The sequence below is a fragment of the Phascolarctos cinereus genome, unplaced genomic scaffold (genome assembly GCF_003287225.1).
Source record: "Phascolarctos cinereus isolate Bilbo 61053 unplaced genomic scaffold, phaCin_HiC Scaffold_4;HRSCAF=312, whole genome shotgun sequence".
Taxonomy (NCBI): Eukaryota; Metazoa; Chordata; class Mammalia; order Diprotodontia; family Phascolarctidae; genus Phascolarctos; species Phascolarctos cinereus.
Genome location: NW_027555847.1, coordinates 725,170,373 through 725,185,541, shown reverse-complemented (window position 1 = coordinate 725,185,541; position 15,169 = coordinate 725,170,373). Strand labels below are relative to the sequence as shown.

Below are 15,169 nucleotides of genomic sequence, written 5' to 3'. Positions count from 1 at the left end.
CTGGGAGACGGAGGTCTTGTTCATGAACAGCCAGGAGGCTGGGGTCACGGGATCAAAATGTATGTGTCGGGGAGTGAAGCATAAGTGAGGGCCTCCTAGCTGGTGCAGCGAATGGAGCACTGGGCCTGGAGTCAGGAGGACCTCAGTTCAAATCCAGCCTCAGACACTTCCTAGCTGTATGACCCTGGGCAAGCCACTTCATCGCTGTTTGCCTCAGTTTCCTCATCTGCAAAATGGCGATAATGATAGCCCCTGCCTCCCAGGGTTGTTGTCAGGATCCAATGAGATAAAAGTTTGTAAAGGGCTTTGCACAGTGCCTGGCACACAGTAGATGCTACGTGAATGTTAGCTATCATCACCGTCATCATTATAATTAAGAATCCTGGAAAGGTAAGAGGGGACGGGGTTACGAAGGGCCGTGAAGGCCAACCAGCGTATTTTGCGTTTGCTCCTACAGGCTACAGGGAGCTGCTGGAGTAGACTGCGTAGGGGGTGGCATGGTCAGACCTTTGGTGCCCGAGCAGAGGCTGGCCTGGAGCCAGGCAGAACCCCCAGGGTCTCTGCCTTTGCTTTGCACTGTGAAGATTCTTGATTTCATCAGCACAAGTGCTCCCTCCCGCCAGCTCGGGAAACAGCACCTCCCCAACCGTGGGCAGTGGGTCTTCCTGCACTCTGCTGGGCATCTCTCTGGTTGGTAACAATGACATCAGAAGGCAGTGGGGTCAGTGGTCCTTTGGGGAGATTACTCTATCTCTGGACCCATTGGGGGCTGGCGGGTAGGCTAGATCTCCCAGAGCTTGGGCTATCCCCAGCTATCATGAAGGCTCAGTGACAGCAGCACTGATGGAGTACCGAAGCTTTGCCCATTTTACAGATGAGGACATTGAGGGTGACTGTCCCTGGTCAGCCAGCTAAGAGGAAACATTCAAACTCAGGCCTCCCTGGACTCCCAGCCTGGCCCTCTCCTACTTTCCCACATGAGTTCAACAGCTTTAGGGGTGGGGTAAGTGTAAGACACTTAAGGCTCTACCATCCTCATCACAGCCCAGAGTGACCCACAAAGCTCTGGAAACAGCAGAGCATCACCTCGGTGTCCCCCTGGGTCACAAAAGAGGGGCGTGAGGCAGGATGGAAAGAGTCAGGGAGAGCCGGGTTCAAGCCCCACCTGGCTGGCAATCCTGGCCCATCTCGGGGAGTCAGGAAGCCCCTGACACCCTAGGTGGCTCTTGGATTGATGGATGGTTGAATGCATGACAGCAGGCCGGGTGTGCTAAGACTGCGAGGGGCACTTGTGCTGGGAGCGCCCGTGCTCCTGACATCCCAGGGGTGCACTGGATCTCCCCAAAGCTGATGAAGGCGCCTGGAGCCCAGGCACTAAAAGGCGACAGGCCGAGCTGAGCAGGCTTCGGGCACTGACTCCAGCTCCTCCCCTACACCCCCAGGGACGTTGAAGCTGGAGGGCCTCGACACGGCAGGGCTGCCGCCTGCACCTGTGGCTCCCAGGCTCCCATTCACCCACTGAGGCTGGCACCGTGGAAGAACCGCCTTCATCCTTGCTGAGGAATGCAAGCAGGGGAGTGAGGGGAAATCCAGCTGCTACAGTAATGGGGCGCCACTGCCACGCCTTCTTGGCTCTGAGAACGCAAGTCACGGAGCAGAAAGAGAGGCCGTGGGGCTAGGGTCGGGCTGTGTGCAGGGCTCCTGGGCATCCCTGAGCCCCTCAGGCCTGGACGTAGGAGAAGAGGGCATACCTGAAGTAGTCAAAGGCAGTCGAATACACCTTCTCGCGCAGGACGTTGCGGATGGTGGCGTTGGGGACCACATCGGCATGTAGTAGTGACAGCCCGAGGGTCAGCAGCCTGGGGAAGGGGAGGCCACAGGGGCACATGATCAAGGTGAGAGAATGCCAGTGACCCAGAGGCCCTCTGCCCCCCCCCCCAGTCTCCAGTGTAAAGGGCGAGGACAACATAGCCCACACACAAGGGCAGAACCTGGGCTGAGCCTTAGAGTTACCAGGGAGAGGGACAGGAAGTCCTGCTGAAGGCCCCAGACACCTGGGGCTCGGGGCTCTGATTCAGACCCTGCCTTGCCATAGCACTGGGGGCCTGGTGCCTACTTGAGGAATGCCGCTTCAAAGCCCAGGCGTGGCTGTCACAATTACTTACAGGTGAATCATTTACAATACCATTAAAAACCAAAACCCTGTACTTGGCCCGTTCCCTCATCTGCTAAATGTGGGCCATGATCCTGGCACCATCTAAGTCCCAGGGCTGGTAGGGGCATGGAGTATGGCACGCTCTTCAGACATCACCAACGTATGTCACTAAAAGTGTAACACTGCTAAAAGAGCACAACAGAAACCTGATGTCCCATCATGCCTCATTACTGTTGGCTGGCAAGAATCCACAATAGTGCCTGCCTGGGGCCAAGGCAACAGAGCTCTGAAAGGCCACTATCCTGGATCAGGCCTGCTAAGAACTCCACTAGCACCTGCCCCTCACGGGAGGCACAGTAGGTGGCATCCATCCCCCCCTTCCTGTGGGATGCACAGTAGGTGGCATCTGTCCCCTCATGGGATGCACAGTAGGTGACATCTATGCCCCCCTCCTGTGGGACACACAGTAGGTGGCATCCGTCCCCTCATGGGATGCACAGTAGGTGGTATCTGTCCCCTCATGGGATGCACAGTAGGTGGCAGGCCTGGGCCTCTGGTCCAGGGGCACATGGTAGGGGAGGTAGAGGGTTTTAGAGGAAGGGTGAGGGGCTGGGGCTCAGGAGACTCATTAGCTGTGGGACAGCAGGCCACTCACTCTCTTCTCTTTAATCCCAGCTAACCTATCTGAAAAAAGCGGGCACTCGTACGGCCCTCGCTCCACCAGCCTGGGAGCCTGGAGGGCTTGGATGCCACTCTCAGCTCAGCTTTTACTGGAGCCAGGCCTCAGTTTTCTCCTCTGTAAAGGAAGGGCCCTCCCCAGAGACACAAGAGAGGCTTACTTGAAGCGGGGGCCGATGGCCGCCACATGCCGGTTCATGCTGCCCTTGGTGCCCCCGATGTTTAGCGACATGGAGCGCTGGAGGAGGCTGGAGAAGATTTCCACCTGGTCCGAGCTGCAATACTTGGCAATTTCAAACCTCTGCACCAGGAACTGTGGGCAGACACAGGCCACGGGATGGAGCCCCTGGTGGGCACCCGTGGCCCAGCCTTCATCTGCTTCATGGCCCGCTCCTTTGGCTTTGCCCCTGGGCCCTTCGTGGCCTGGCACTGCCCAGCCTTCCCAGCTTTATCACACACACACAACAAACAAGGCACATTCTGTGCTTTCCCACCTCGGCATGTTCGCTCAGGCCATCTTCCCTTCCCCTTCCATAACCATCTATTACCCTCTGCCCTTCAGGAAGTCCTTATCTCTCTGGGGGGAAACAGAGCTCCCTCTTCTACCTCACAGAATACTGTTGTCCTATCTAATGTGTCTGTGTCTCAGTCCCCTGCCTGAGAGCAGGGTGTGGCTCCTCTCTGGGCGCCATATGCCCCCACTCCCCAGGCCGCTATGGCCAGGCCCTGGAGCACTCACGTCAATCCAGATGTAGTGTGGCGTCACCTCGGGGGGACACGGCTTCGGCTGGCTCGTTTCGGAAGCTGCCAAGGGGTCTGCTTCTTTTGTCTCCACAGAAAAGAGCCCGTATTTCTGCTCCACCGTCATCTGCCAGGCACCAGCCATCTCCCGCATGAACTGGAAATGCGAGATGCCCAGTTAGAGTCCCCTGAAGGAGCCAGAACATGGGGAGATCTGCAGAGACCCCAGGATTCCAAGTCACTGCTCTGTCAGGCACGGTTACCCCCAAAAGTACGGGCCTCGGTCAACACCTGTGAAAAGGGATCGCGCTGCCCAAGGTTCACGTGCACGGTGGCCACCCAGGACCTCCTGCTCCCACAGGCCAGATGCTCTGAGCTGTTCCCTCAGTAATGTCACTTATGGACAGGTAGCAGACAGAGCCCAGGCCTTGGTGTCAGGAGCCCTGAGGGCTGTGTGGCCCTGGCCAAGTTAGCCTATCTCTCTGACCTCGGTTTTCTCCTCTGTGCCTGGTGGCCTCTAAGATCCATTTCTGCTCCAAATTTCTGCCCTGAGGAAGTCCTAGAAGGTGAAATGAGAGTGCCAGCAAACCCCAGACCTCTGGAATTGGAACAGATCTTGGAGATCTGGCACAAGCTGTCATCAACATTCCCACTGACAGGGAGCTCGCTGCCTACCAGGTGAAGCACAGCCTTGCAACAGAATGCCCTCAGGTCCATCCTGACAACACACAAGGCCTGGCCTGTACCCCTCACCCGGGAGGACGCAGGGGAGAAGTGTTGGGGGCACAGGGGATGCTGTGAGTCCCCAGGCCCACGCTGGGTGGTGGCTGTCCTTCAAAATGACATCACTTGCTAGAGCCACATTTCAGTGGGTCTGACTGTGGCCGATCGGACCAAGAGGAGCTCAGAATAGTCCGTGTGAACATTCGGGGTGCATTCTCCAAACCTGAACATCCTGCATTTCCTCTGTACGGTTTCAATTCTGCTTTGCTCCTAGAGCACAGGGCCTTCTCTGATGAGGGCACGCCGTGCTGGGCTGTCCTGTGCCAGTGTCTCCCATTCCACAGTTCTTCAGAGACCTTGAGAGTGTCCTTGTATCGCGTCTTCTGACCACCATGTGAGAGCCCGCCCTGTGTGAGCTCTCCATAAGATAGTCTTTTTGGCAAGCGGATGTTCTGCATTCAAATCACAAGGCCAGCCCATCGGAGTTGCACTCTCTGAAGCAGAGTTTGAACACTACCAAGGTAGGTGAACTCATCCACAGCATTCCAAACTTCTCCATTTGCTGTAACTGATGGTTCCACATACAGATGGTGTGATGGCGGCTGCTGGAGCACCTGTGTTTTCTTGGTGTTAATTAGACCAAAATTAGCACGAGCAGCAGAGAATTGGTCCATACTTTGTTGCATCTCAGCTTCAGAGGCGGCACTGAGTGCACAGTCATCTGAAAACAGAAAACCATGCACCGACACTCCCTCCACTGTGGTCTTGGCTGGTAGCCTTTATCAGTGCAGTAGCTGACCTTGATGCCATGTTCATCCTCACTGAAGGCATCCACACAACATTGCACAAAACATCCTGCTAAAAAGCCTGGGAGCAAGCACGCAGCTTTGTTTCATTTCCCTGGTGACTAGGAAAGCACGAGAGCATCATCCATTATCCAGAACCTGGGCAAGCAAGCCATCATGGAATTGATGTGCAAAACTGATGAATTTCTCCAGGCAAACACATTGTGCCATGGCTTTCCACAAGCCCTTACAACTAACAATATCAAAGGCTCTGGTCAGATCGACAGACTTTGTGTACAGACCCGTGCTCTGCTCCTAGAATTTCTCCTGGAGTTAGCATGCAGCAAATACCATGCTGACTGTTCCTCGGTCCTTTCTGAAGCCATACTGGCTCTGAGGCAGATGACCATCTTCCAGGTGAAGGATCAGCCTATTAAAGAGGACACTGGCAAGCATCTTGCCAGCAATGATTAAGAGAGAGACCTCTCTGTGATTGTCGCAGGACAATCTATTCCCTTTACTTTTATAGAGATGGACAGTGGAAGCATCCTTGACCTCTTAGGGGATAACTTTCTCTTGCCATATAACCTGGACAATTTCAGCTTTTGTGTGAGCAGTGGATACCCCCCCCCCCGTAGAAATCTCAGCTGGAATAGAATCAGCACCAGGCACTTTGCCACATGAGAGGGACCTAATGGCATTCACAACCTCTTCTTCAGTTGGAAGTTTGCCTAGAGAGGGACTGACTTCAATCTGAGGCAAACGGTCAATGGCCTCAGCATTGATTGATGACGATCTGTCGAGAACACTATGGAAGCATTCAGCCCATCTCTCCAGGATCACGTCCTTAAGTGTGGCTCCAACAGCACTGAGTAGCCTTTGGGGCACCATAAAAGTGCTCTGGATTGTTACCATCAGCATAAAACTGACTTTCATCTGCCTTCTCACTGAGCCCAGAATCCTGCATCTCTCTAAGCTTCACTAGTACTTTACTTTTGATGGAATTAAACGCTGCCTTCTTAGAGACGGATGAACTATCCTGCTGGTAAACCCTGCAGAGTTCTCATTTTTCATTTAGCAGCTTCTGAATTTCCCCATCATGTCTGTCAAACCAGTCGATGTCTACAAGTGTTCTGACCCAGATGAGCAAATGCAGTGCTTTACACCAAACCTCTGAAAGCTGCCCACTCCTTTTCTGCTCCACTGTTGCCAACTGTATGTTGGCTGAACTTTCCCTCCAAGTTAGCAACAAACTGTTCCTTCTCAGAGAAGAGCTCGAATCTGTTGACATTAATTCTTCTGGCAGTCATTTTGCCTTGGAGCCGCTACTTTCGCTGAATACAAACATTTAGATTCTAATTATTTAGATGATAAGTCTATGATCAGCCCAGTACTCTGCACCACACATCGCCTTCATCACTTTCACATCCTGTCTGTCTCTTCTTACAATCACATAGTCTGTTAAATGCCAATGTTTGCTGTGAGGTGCATCCACAAAGCTTGATTGCGTTTAGGTAAATGGAGGACAGTGTTGGTGATACAAGTCTTCAGTAGTAAGAGACCATTGCTGTTGCTGTTTCAGACTCCATTTCTCCCAAGGACTCCCTGCCAAGTCTGGTAGTCTAAGCATACTCTTGCATTAAAGTCACCCAGCATTATAAGCTTGTCCTCTTCTGGCATGCTGATGATGAGGGTCTCCAGGTCTTCGTAAAATTTTTTTTGACCTCATTAGGGTTCTTCACGGTGGGAGCACGGGCATTGATGATGGTGGCGTGGTGCTTTCACGTAAGCAGCCATCACACTGTCGTGAGCCTGTCATTCATTTCTCTTGGTAGGCAAAACCTACTCCAGCTTCATAGCACTCCCCATCACTGTGGCCACCCCAGAAAAACGTGTATTCAGCTCCAACTTCGGTAGGCTGGCCTTCATTTGCCGGCCTTGTTTCACTCAGGGCTGCTCTTTGGTTGTGACACCCGCTGAGCTCTCTTGCAACAAGAGCCGTTCACCTTTCAGGCCTGCTGGATTTTGTGTCAGCTGTCACACATTCTACATACTGATGGAGAGTGGAATCCTCTTTGCAGAAGTTTCTGTACATTTTTTTGGTGTTTTGGCTGCATGGTGGGATTCCTGCCTGCCGCAGTAATCAGGCCAGGGTTGGGTAAGCAGACAATTTTTAGGGCACCTTTTCTGGCTTCCTCACATCAGGAGGTGGGCAGTGCAGTCCTTCAAAGGCTGCTCAGACACCCAGGGGCTGCCGAATCCCACTGCTGCTTCCAGTGTGGAGACGACCCTATGGCCTGGGCCGCCTGTGTGCAGGGTTGTGACTGCAGCTCCCAGTGTATCTGCACCTGCTGCTTTATCACTTGCCTGTCGCCACAGGACTCTGAGCTAGCGAAAAATGGTAAAAGGGTACAGGTGATGTCTTTTGACTTGTGCATAAATTAGATTTAAGTGAGGCAGAGTTGCAAGAAGTTGTCAGCCTCATTCTCTCCTCCAGTGCCATCAAAGTCCAGTGGCCAGAGAAAAGTCAGGATGACAGGCGATGGCCCAGGATGCAGCGGGTGACTTTGTGTCATCGACATCTGACCGAGTCCTAAGATCTCCACGGTGTCTGCTCCAGCTGCTTTCATGGCCACTGGAACAAACTGTTCTTGTCTGACAATTCCACCAGAGGAAGTCTTCACACGTTTGGGATATGCACCCCCCCAACCCCTCGGTTAGCCCAGCCTGGTTCAGTGCATCTGCCAAGATGGTTTTACCGCTGCATATGCTCCAGCTCCTTGGAGCCACAGTTGGGTGAATCAGGCAGACACCAAAGGTGGAGGAGCAGCCCTCACAGCAGAGGGGCTGGTCCTGCCTGAACACACCATGCTAGACATCTCCTATAAAGCAGGGAAGGCACTCAGTCAACAGTAGAGAGAAGGGGCTGCAGGAAAGTGCCTAGCTCTGGGCCCTGAGCCATAGGAAAGCCACCCTGCCAGGTGACGGCAGGACCGATGCAGGGCGCCACAGCTCCAGGACACTGAGAGGCTGGGTGGAGCAGGGCCTGGGCTCCTGCTCCACCTGAGCAAAGGTGCGGTGGTGGGAAAACAATTACGGCCCCTCCTAATAGAGAGGAGATCATGGAGAGGATAGGCTGAGAGGATCCCAGGTGAAAGGGGAAGGGCAGTTTGGAGCCCTGGCAGGGGGCCTGAGCAGCTGGCCCAGTCGCCACCTTGGGGAAAGCAAGGGGGGCAAATCAACATTCCCTTTTCGGTTGCCTCCTGCAGAGAGCAGAGCTCAGGCTGGGGCAAGGACAACACCTCCTTCCCACCCTCTTTCAGTCTTGGCCAGGTTCTGGCCTGCAGGGTGAGGATAAAGGGTTTCCTGTAGTCATGGTCTGGGTTGGGAAACCCACGTGACCCCTCCTGATCACCCCCCTGTAGCACGCCAGACAGGTCTTTGAGACGTGGAGCAGGTGGGGCCAAAGACATTTCCTGTGCTGTTCCCTCACAGGGGGCAGCAGGACCATCGTCACCCCTGGCAGGGCTGACACCCTATTTTCCACAGTGGGAGAGTAAGCAGGTCACTCTGGCCCAGCTCAAAGCTGTGTGTTAGAAAAGCCCCAGAGGCCTGTGGGTTCTCTCCTCAACCCTCCCCAGGGACTGCCACAGCTCATCACCAGCATACTCAGAGAGAGTTGATCGCAGGGTGGAGTCCCGCTCTGCCCAGGTCACATGATGGGCACCACAAGCAGCCAGCTGGACAGGGCTTGGCGGAGCAGGGGCCACAGACGGCCATGGGAGCGGGCACGTTTAACTGGGAAATGGCCAAATAAGGAGGTGGCAGCTGTGGCAGAAGAGCCGAGAACGGACGTGGCTGGACCTGGGCTCCGGGTGAAGCTTGAGGGCAGCTGTGAAGAGCTTGGAGACAGCCAGGCCTCTGCAGGCTCCTATGACAGCCCAGGAAAGAGGGGGACAAGAGCCTGGACTAGAGGAGAGGCGGGCATGGCTCCGTTGGGAGACAGGCACCATTCGAACATTAGCTCCTTGAGCGCAGCAGGGACCACGTCTTGGGAGCTTGGCACACGGCCTCCAGCTGAGAGGGCCTGTAGGCAGGCTCCTGCACACTCCCCCAGGAGGGTTTACGGAAAGCCGAGGTGGCCAAGCCCAGACAGGCTGCAACCTGTCCCCTGGTCGGGGAGACACGAGGGGCTGTGCCAGGGCCCGGCAGATATAATCACGCTCCCCATTCACTCAGCTGCATTTCCCCAATAAACACAAATGCATCGGGGAGTCTGGGCATGGCACACTGGAGGATGACACACACGTGTATACATGTGTGTGTATAAAATAGATGCAAGAAATCCATCATTCTGACAGAGACATAATAGAAGATCTAGACACAGACAGATACAGACGTAGGCACAGATGCAGATGTAGACACAGAGAAAGACATGTGGACAGATGTAGACATGGAGGCAGACATACAGACATAGATACAGACACAGACACAGATGCAGACACAGATGCAGCCATCGCCACCTCCTCGAAGTGATCTCAGCCACAGAAGGGCGTGATGGCCGCAGCCAGCGGGGTGCCGACGCTTGCCTACCAGGCGCCGCCCCCGCAGGTCCCAGGCTTGAAGCCAGAGCCCCTTACCGGCACTTCTACGCCATTCTTGCCCGCGAGCAGCCACTCCCAACACGCGATGGCCGTCTCCATGCCGTGTTCATTGAACATCCGGAGGGGGCCCCAGCACAAGTGGTGCAGCAGCTGGGGGTCACAGTCTAAAACCAAAGGGTCAGACAGACATGCTGGTGAGACTCGAGGCTCCCAGCACAGCGCCTGAAGGGCTGCCATGCAAAGGGGAAACCGAACACTTCTGACTGAGCTGCTGAACACAACCCCCCCGCCCCTCACAACTCACTGCTAGTGGATCTAGAAAGCTTTCACAAGCAGAGGACGGAGTCTCGGGCAGGCCCTGTGGCTGGGGGGGCGGGGGCCCACCGAGCATCCCTTTGGGCTCTCTCAGGTCCTTGGGCCAGACATCTCTCATGTGGGAAGGTGGGACACAAGGGACAGAGCCCCTCACCACAGGCTCAGGCCTCTGCCGTTACCTGGGATGCTGATCAGCATTGCTGTCAACTTGAACATGGCCTGAGTATAGTCCTGAGCCTTGTATGAGTCCAGGGCCGTGTTCAGCTGCTGGACCATCAGCTTTTTGAGGTCAGACGTGTGGCCTGTGGCGTCTGAGAACTGAATCATCCCGTAGACCTGCAAGGAGACAGGGCATCATCGGGCGGGACCAAAGAATCAAGACGAAAGCCACACTTCTCGCCGCACCAGGATGGAGAGCACAGTGCAGGGATCAGGGCCAGACTGGCAATCAGGGAGACCTGGGTTTCAATCCCAATTCTGATGCTGACTAGCTGAGTGCCCCTCAGCAAGCCTGTTCCCCTGTGAGCCTCAGTTTCTCTTTCTGTACAGTGGGGACAATAATCTCCATAGTCCTCACTGTCATGGGGTGGTTGTGAGGCTCTGCCAAAGTCAGGTGCCACCAGCTGTCAAGACCCTGAATGCTGGGCTCAGTTCTGGGCACCAGAATGGGGCCTGTCAGGAGAAGGGCAGGGTCCACTGAATGACGATGCTCAGCCAGAGACTGAGAGGCTGCTGGGGCACACGACGGCCTGTTAGGGCAAGTGCCCGAGGGCGGACCCAACCCAGCGGCAAAGCAGAGGGCACAGAAAGGCAAACTGAGGCTTCAGAGAAAGGAGAGACTCCTAACAATCAGTGCCAGCCTGGAGCTCTGAGCCAGGGGAGCAGCTGATGCTGGGCAGGACGTGGGCCCGCCAGATGGACTTCTTTTGGGCAGAGTCAGTGCTGATGGGCACAACTCACAAAGCTGGCCTGACTGTGGCCTCAAAGAGACTCTTCAGTTCATGGTGTCCAACAATGGACCTGGGGGCAGCTGGCCACAGAACACAAGCCACAGGAAGTCCGTTCTCCTGGCCTGTGAGGCACCTACTCCTCGGCAGCCTACTCTGAAGGCCCGGCTCAGGCACCCCAGGAAGCTGCCTTGGCGGTGCTCTCTCCTGCCTCAGTTTCCCTAGAACTCCTTGCCTGCCTCTCCTGTGTGCCCCCGCTCCATAGGCTGTCTTGCCCTGACCTGTGTTTCCCAGGAGGATGGCCTCAAACATCAGGAGGCTGGGGACTCTTCAGAGTCTAACACGGCTAGTGCCCCACACTCTTCGGGTGCTTAAGAAATGACCCCGAAGCTGATCCAGGTGCCAGGCTGCCAGCCTCTGCTGCCAGGCAGGCTTCCAGGCCTTTTCAGTATCAGGACCCCTTACAGTGAAAAATGCTGCAGCCCCTAGGCACCTGACTGTCCCTGGGCACTAAGAGAGCAGAGGATGGTGCCACGTAGCCCTGAGCTAGGGGTCCTCGGGGACTCCAAGATGCCACTGCAGGGCCGTGCAGGGCACTCTCAAAGGGCCAGCACACTGAGGTAGGAGGGGCAGGCTCTTCAGCTTAAATGTGCTCCCCCTTGGGCACTCCCCACTTCCTGGTGCAATCGCGATAGTTCTGAGCCAGGGCTGACCACGTTCCTTCCCTGCTCCATAAATGCTCAGGCCTCCTACTGCCTCTAGGTACAAACGCTAACTCCTGTTTGGCACACCACCCACTCTCCTTCGGATTCTAGGTGCCAGCCAGCTGGCACACACCCTGCGTGCCCCGAGGGCCCTCCTTCTGTCAGGACTTCCTGGGTCGGGCTGGGAGGGGCATTACCTCGCCCGCATAGCGGTTGCGCAAATTCAGGGAAGCCATGAAGTTGGAGTAATCTTTCTTCACGCATGCGGGCCGCTCAGTAAGCTGAGTTACCTAGAGATGGAGAGAAGTGTCACCGGGTCTGAGCATAGCAGCTGGCCAGCCTCTCCCTACTGACCTTGGAGGCTCTCCTAGGAACCAAGTGGATGCCTGCCATGAAGCTCAGCCACCCGGCAGGACTGAGCTTGCCCACAACACTGTCACCCCTGGTTCTCCACAGCTGGCACTTTCAGGGAGGACCAAAGGACTCTCTCTCCTCTCCAGAGAGCCTCCTGGGGGGTCTGTGGAGGCATCTACTGCTTGGAGGGATGAAGAAAGCAGAGAAAGGGGAAGAGGATTCTCCTTCCTGCCCTGGGCATCTTGTGTCCCCAGACCGTGAAGACAGCCTGAGAGTACCAGAGGGGGAGGGGAGCCCTTGAAGGACTGGATCACGCTCTGACCTGCCCCTTCCTCCAGGGGCTAGGGATGGGGGAAGTCTGGCTGCTCCCAGTGGGGGTGTTCTGGGTGGCAGAGGCACCCAGCACAACAGCAGGGGAGGGGAGGGCAGAGCGGAGACCACCGGCCCCATCACAGGACTGCCAGCAGATCCGCCGTATGTGCTCTGGGGCACAGTGGCCATTTAGTTGCTGGGTGACCCTGAGCTCTTAACTGGAACTCTGTGTGCTTCAACTTGCTCATCTAGAAAATGGGGATGACCCTCCCAGGGCTGCTATGAGAATCCAGGGAGCTCTGCCAATGTCCAAGGGCTCGAAGGACTCTGACGGTCTGAAGTGGAGAGTGGCAGTGTGGTGCAGCGGTCACAAGGCCCCAAGCCACATTCCTGGCCTGGGGGACCCTTCCCAGGAAGCCACTGCATCTGCCTGCCTCAGTTTCTTCCCGCTCCAGTCCGTCCTCCACTCAGCCACTAAAGCACAGATCTGACTATGTCACCCCCTCCTCAGGGAACTCCCGTGGCTCCCTACGGCCTCCAGGATCCACACAAAATGCTCTGGTCAGCCTTCAGGGCCCTTTGCAACTTGCCCCTCCCACCTCCCCAGTCTTCTTACACCTTCTCACTCCCTCTGCTACCCTTCACTCCAGTGCACCGGCCTCCGGGCTGTCCCGCAAACTAGACACTCCATCTCTCCCCATCCCTGGAACACTGACCTCCCTGGCTTCCTTCCCCAGGCCTCTTTACTCCAAGGCCTTCCCTCCATTTATTTCCTGTGTGTGGCGTGTTTGTACATATCTGTTTGCTTGCACTCTGCCCTGTGAGATCCTGAGCTCCTTGAGGGCAGGGACTGTCTCTTGTCTCTTTTTGAATACCAGTCCTCAGCACAGTACCCACACGCAGTAGGTACTTAATAAATGCTTCCTGATTATTGATTACTATAAGACAGAGCCAGAGCTCTGCTTGAGCCACACCTCCTGACCTCCTCGCCTCTTGCTGACGGATGGATGGCTGGGTGGATGGATGAATGGAAACGCCTGCCCTCTGGTCTCTCAACCAGCTCCCCAGGCTAGTTTAAAAGAAACTGTAATTCCACCCCGGGCCTGTAGAGGCAGATACTCACCCCCAGCGTTGTGTTCTGCCGATTGTAACCAGCAAAGTGGAGGATGCTCTCGGTGGCCATGGCCAGGCCTGTGTGCTGGGACAAGCCTGACACCCAGTTCTGGTGCTTATTCAGATATTCCTAAAAAGGAAAATCAAGTTGTTTTGTTAAAGACAGAAAACGAAGGGATTTCATAAGCAAGAGGCCAAGCAGAGCAAGGCTTGAGGCCTGAGGACCTGGCTTCAAATCCTGGTCCCCCCACTCACCAGCCACGTGACATTGGCTGTCTCTTGACCTCCCTGGGTCTCATTTCCTTCCTCTACAGAAGGAGCGAGCAGGACCAGAGGGTCCCTTCTGGCTCCAAATCTGTGATGCTAAGCCTGGGGTCGGGGTGGGAGCCAAGAGGGAGGAGCAGCAGTAAGACGCACAGCTGAGCTCTCCCCACTAAACGCCCTGCACAAAGAGCTAGAAAACTCATCAGCCCAGGTGCCGGTCAGGAAAGCCAAGAGTGAGTCTCATCTTTCCAGCCCAAGTCAGCACAGAGACAGAAAGGTCAGATGAAACCTGGCCGGGAGCACGCCACACCCAGGGACTGAATGAGGGCAAACCGTATGGCTGAGGTCCCATGAGCTCTGCCTGGAGCTAGGAGAGGGTTAATCAAGGCAGCAATCTCAGACCACGGGCAAGGCTGATGTTCTCCCCTTCAGAACCTGCAGAGCTTCCCAGCTGCCTGACAGTGGCTGGGTCCAGCAGCATCTACTGGAATTCCAATCAGGGACAAGCCAACAGTTGTGCTGCTTGGATCCAAAGTCAGGCCAGGAACATGCAGAGCTCAGAGCAGAAGGGAAGTGACTGGACTTTACACCATCATTTTGGGAACACCAAAAGCATGGTCCCCAGCCGGAGCTATCCCTGAGATGCTAGAAGAGAATGCCTGATACTCCGACAAAGTAGCAGAAAGACCCAAGAAGACGTAAATGCAGTGCCGACATTACTCACGGAAGTGGGTCTGATGTCAGAAAGTAGGCTGAAAGAGTCAGAAAATGTAGGAAGAACCTCACTGCAAAAAAGCTATTATGGCAATAGAGACACTCGTGACACACACCCAGAAGAAGAGAACGACTCCAAAAAATCAAGCAAAGTCTCAAAAGAAAAGCACAGCTTGTGCATAAGTTCAACTAGAATTCCTCAAAAAGATGAAGCAAGAGTCTAAAAAAAAAGATTTTAAAAATCAAATGAGAGCATTAGAGGGAAAAAATAGGAAAAGAAAGGAGAGCTGTGGGAGGGGTCATAAAAGAAGTCCACTAAGAGAGAGGACCTGGGAGGGGTTCTGTAATGTTCTGATGAACTTAAAAGGAGAGCGAGGAAAAGGAATATACTAGGATGGAAAAGGGAAGAGGAAAGGTGCTGAAAATTATCTCCTATGATGGGGGTACAGAAGAAGACTCTGTAAATAAGGAGGAAAGGGTGGGAGGAGCAGGAGACATTCGAATCTGCCTCTCACCTGAGCTGGGTAATGAAGGGAAGAGTATACAGACACACTCACAGTTGGGTACTAAATTACTGAAATACATTTCATTCAACAGGGAAGCAGGAGGAAAAGGGAGAAAGGAGGTTGGGGATAAACTGTAGGCAGATTCAGGGGTAAATTAGTCCTAAGCAAAATACATAAACCAAAGAGGGTGGATCTTGAAGAAGGGTATTAAAAAAAAAAAGAAAAAGAAAACTAAGAAGCTAGGCTCAGGAGTG

At 54.7% G+C, this 15,169-nt stretch overlaps 1 protein-coding gene across 1 annotated transcript in view; it reads right to left on the bottom strand.

Moving 5' to 3' along the window:
• Positions 1-15,169, bottom strand: part of PI4KA (phosphatidylinositol 4-kinase alpha) — a 136,757-nt gene that overhangs the window by 22,255 nt on the left and 99,333 nt on the right. Inside the window, exons 29-35 of the mRNA XM_020996373.2 lie at positions 13,442-13,561; positions 11,850-11,942; positions 10,181-10,337; positions 9,723-9,850; positions 3,573-3,731; positions 2,995-3,146; positions 1,752-1,859 (exon numbers count right to left, since the gene is read on the bottom strand). Of these exons, the coding sequence (XP_020852032.1) occupies positions 1,752-1,859; positions 2,995-3,146; positions 3,573-3,731; positions 9,723-9,850; positions 10,181-10,337; positions 11,850-11,942; positions 13,442-13,561 (917 nt within the window). The remainder of the gene's footprint in view (positions 1-1,751; positions 1,860-2,994; positions 3,147-3,572; positions 3,732-9,722; positions 9,851-10,180; positions 10,338-11,849; positions 11,943-13,441; positions 13,562-15,169) is intronic.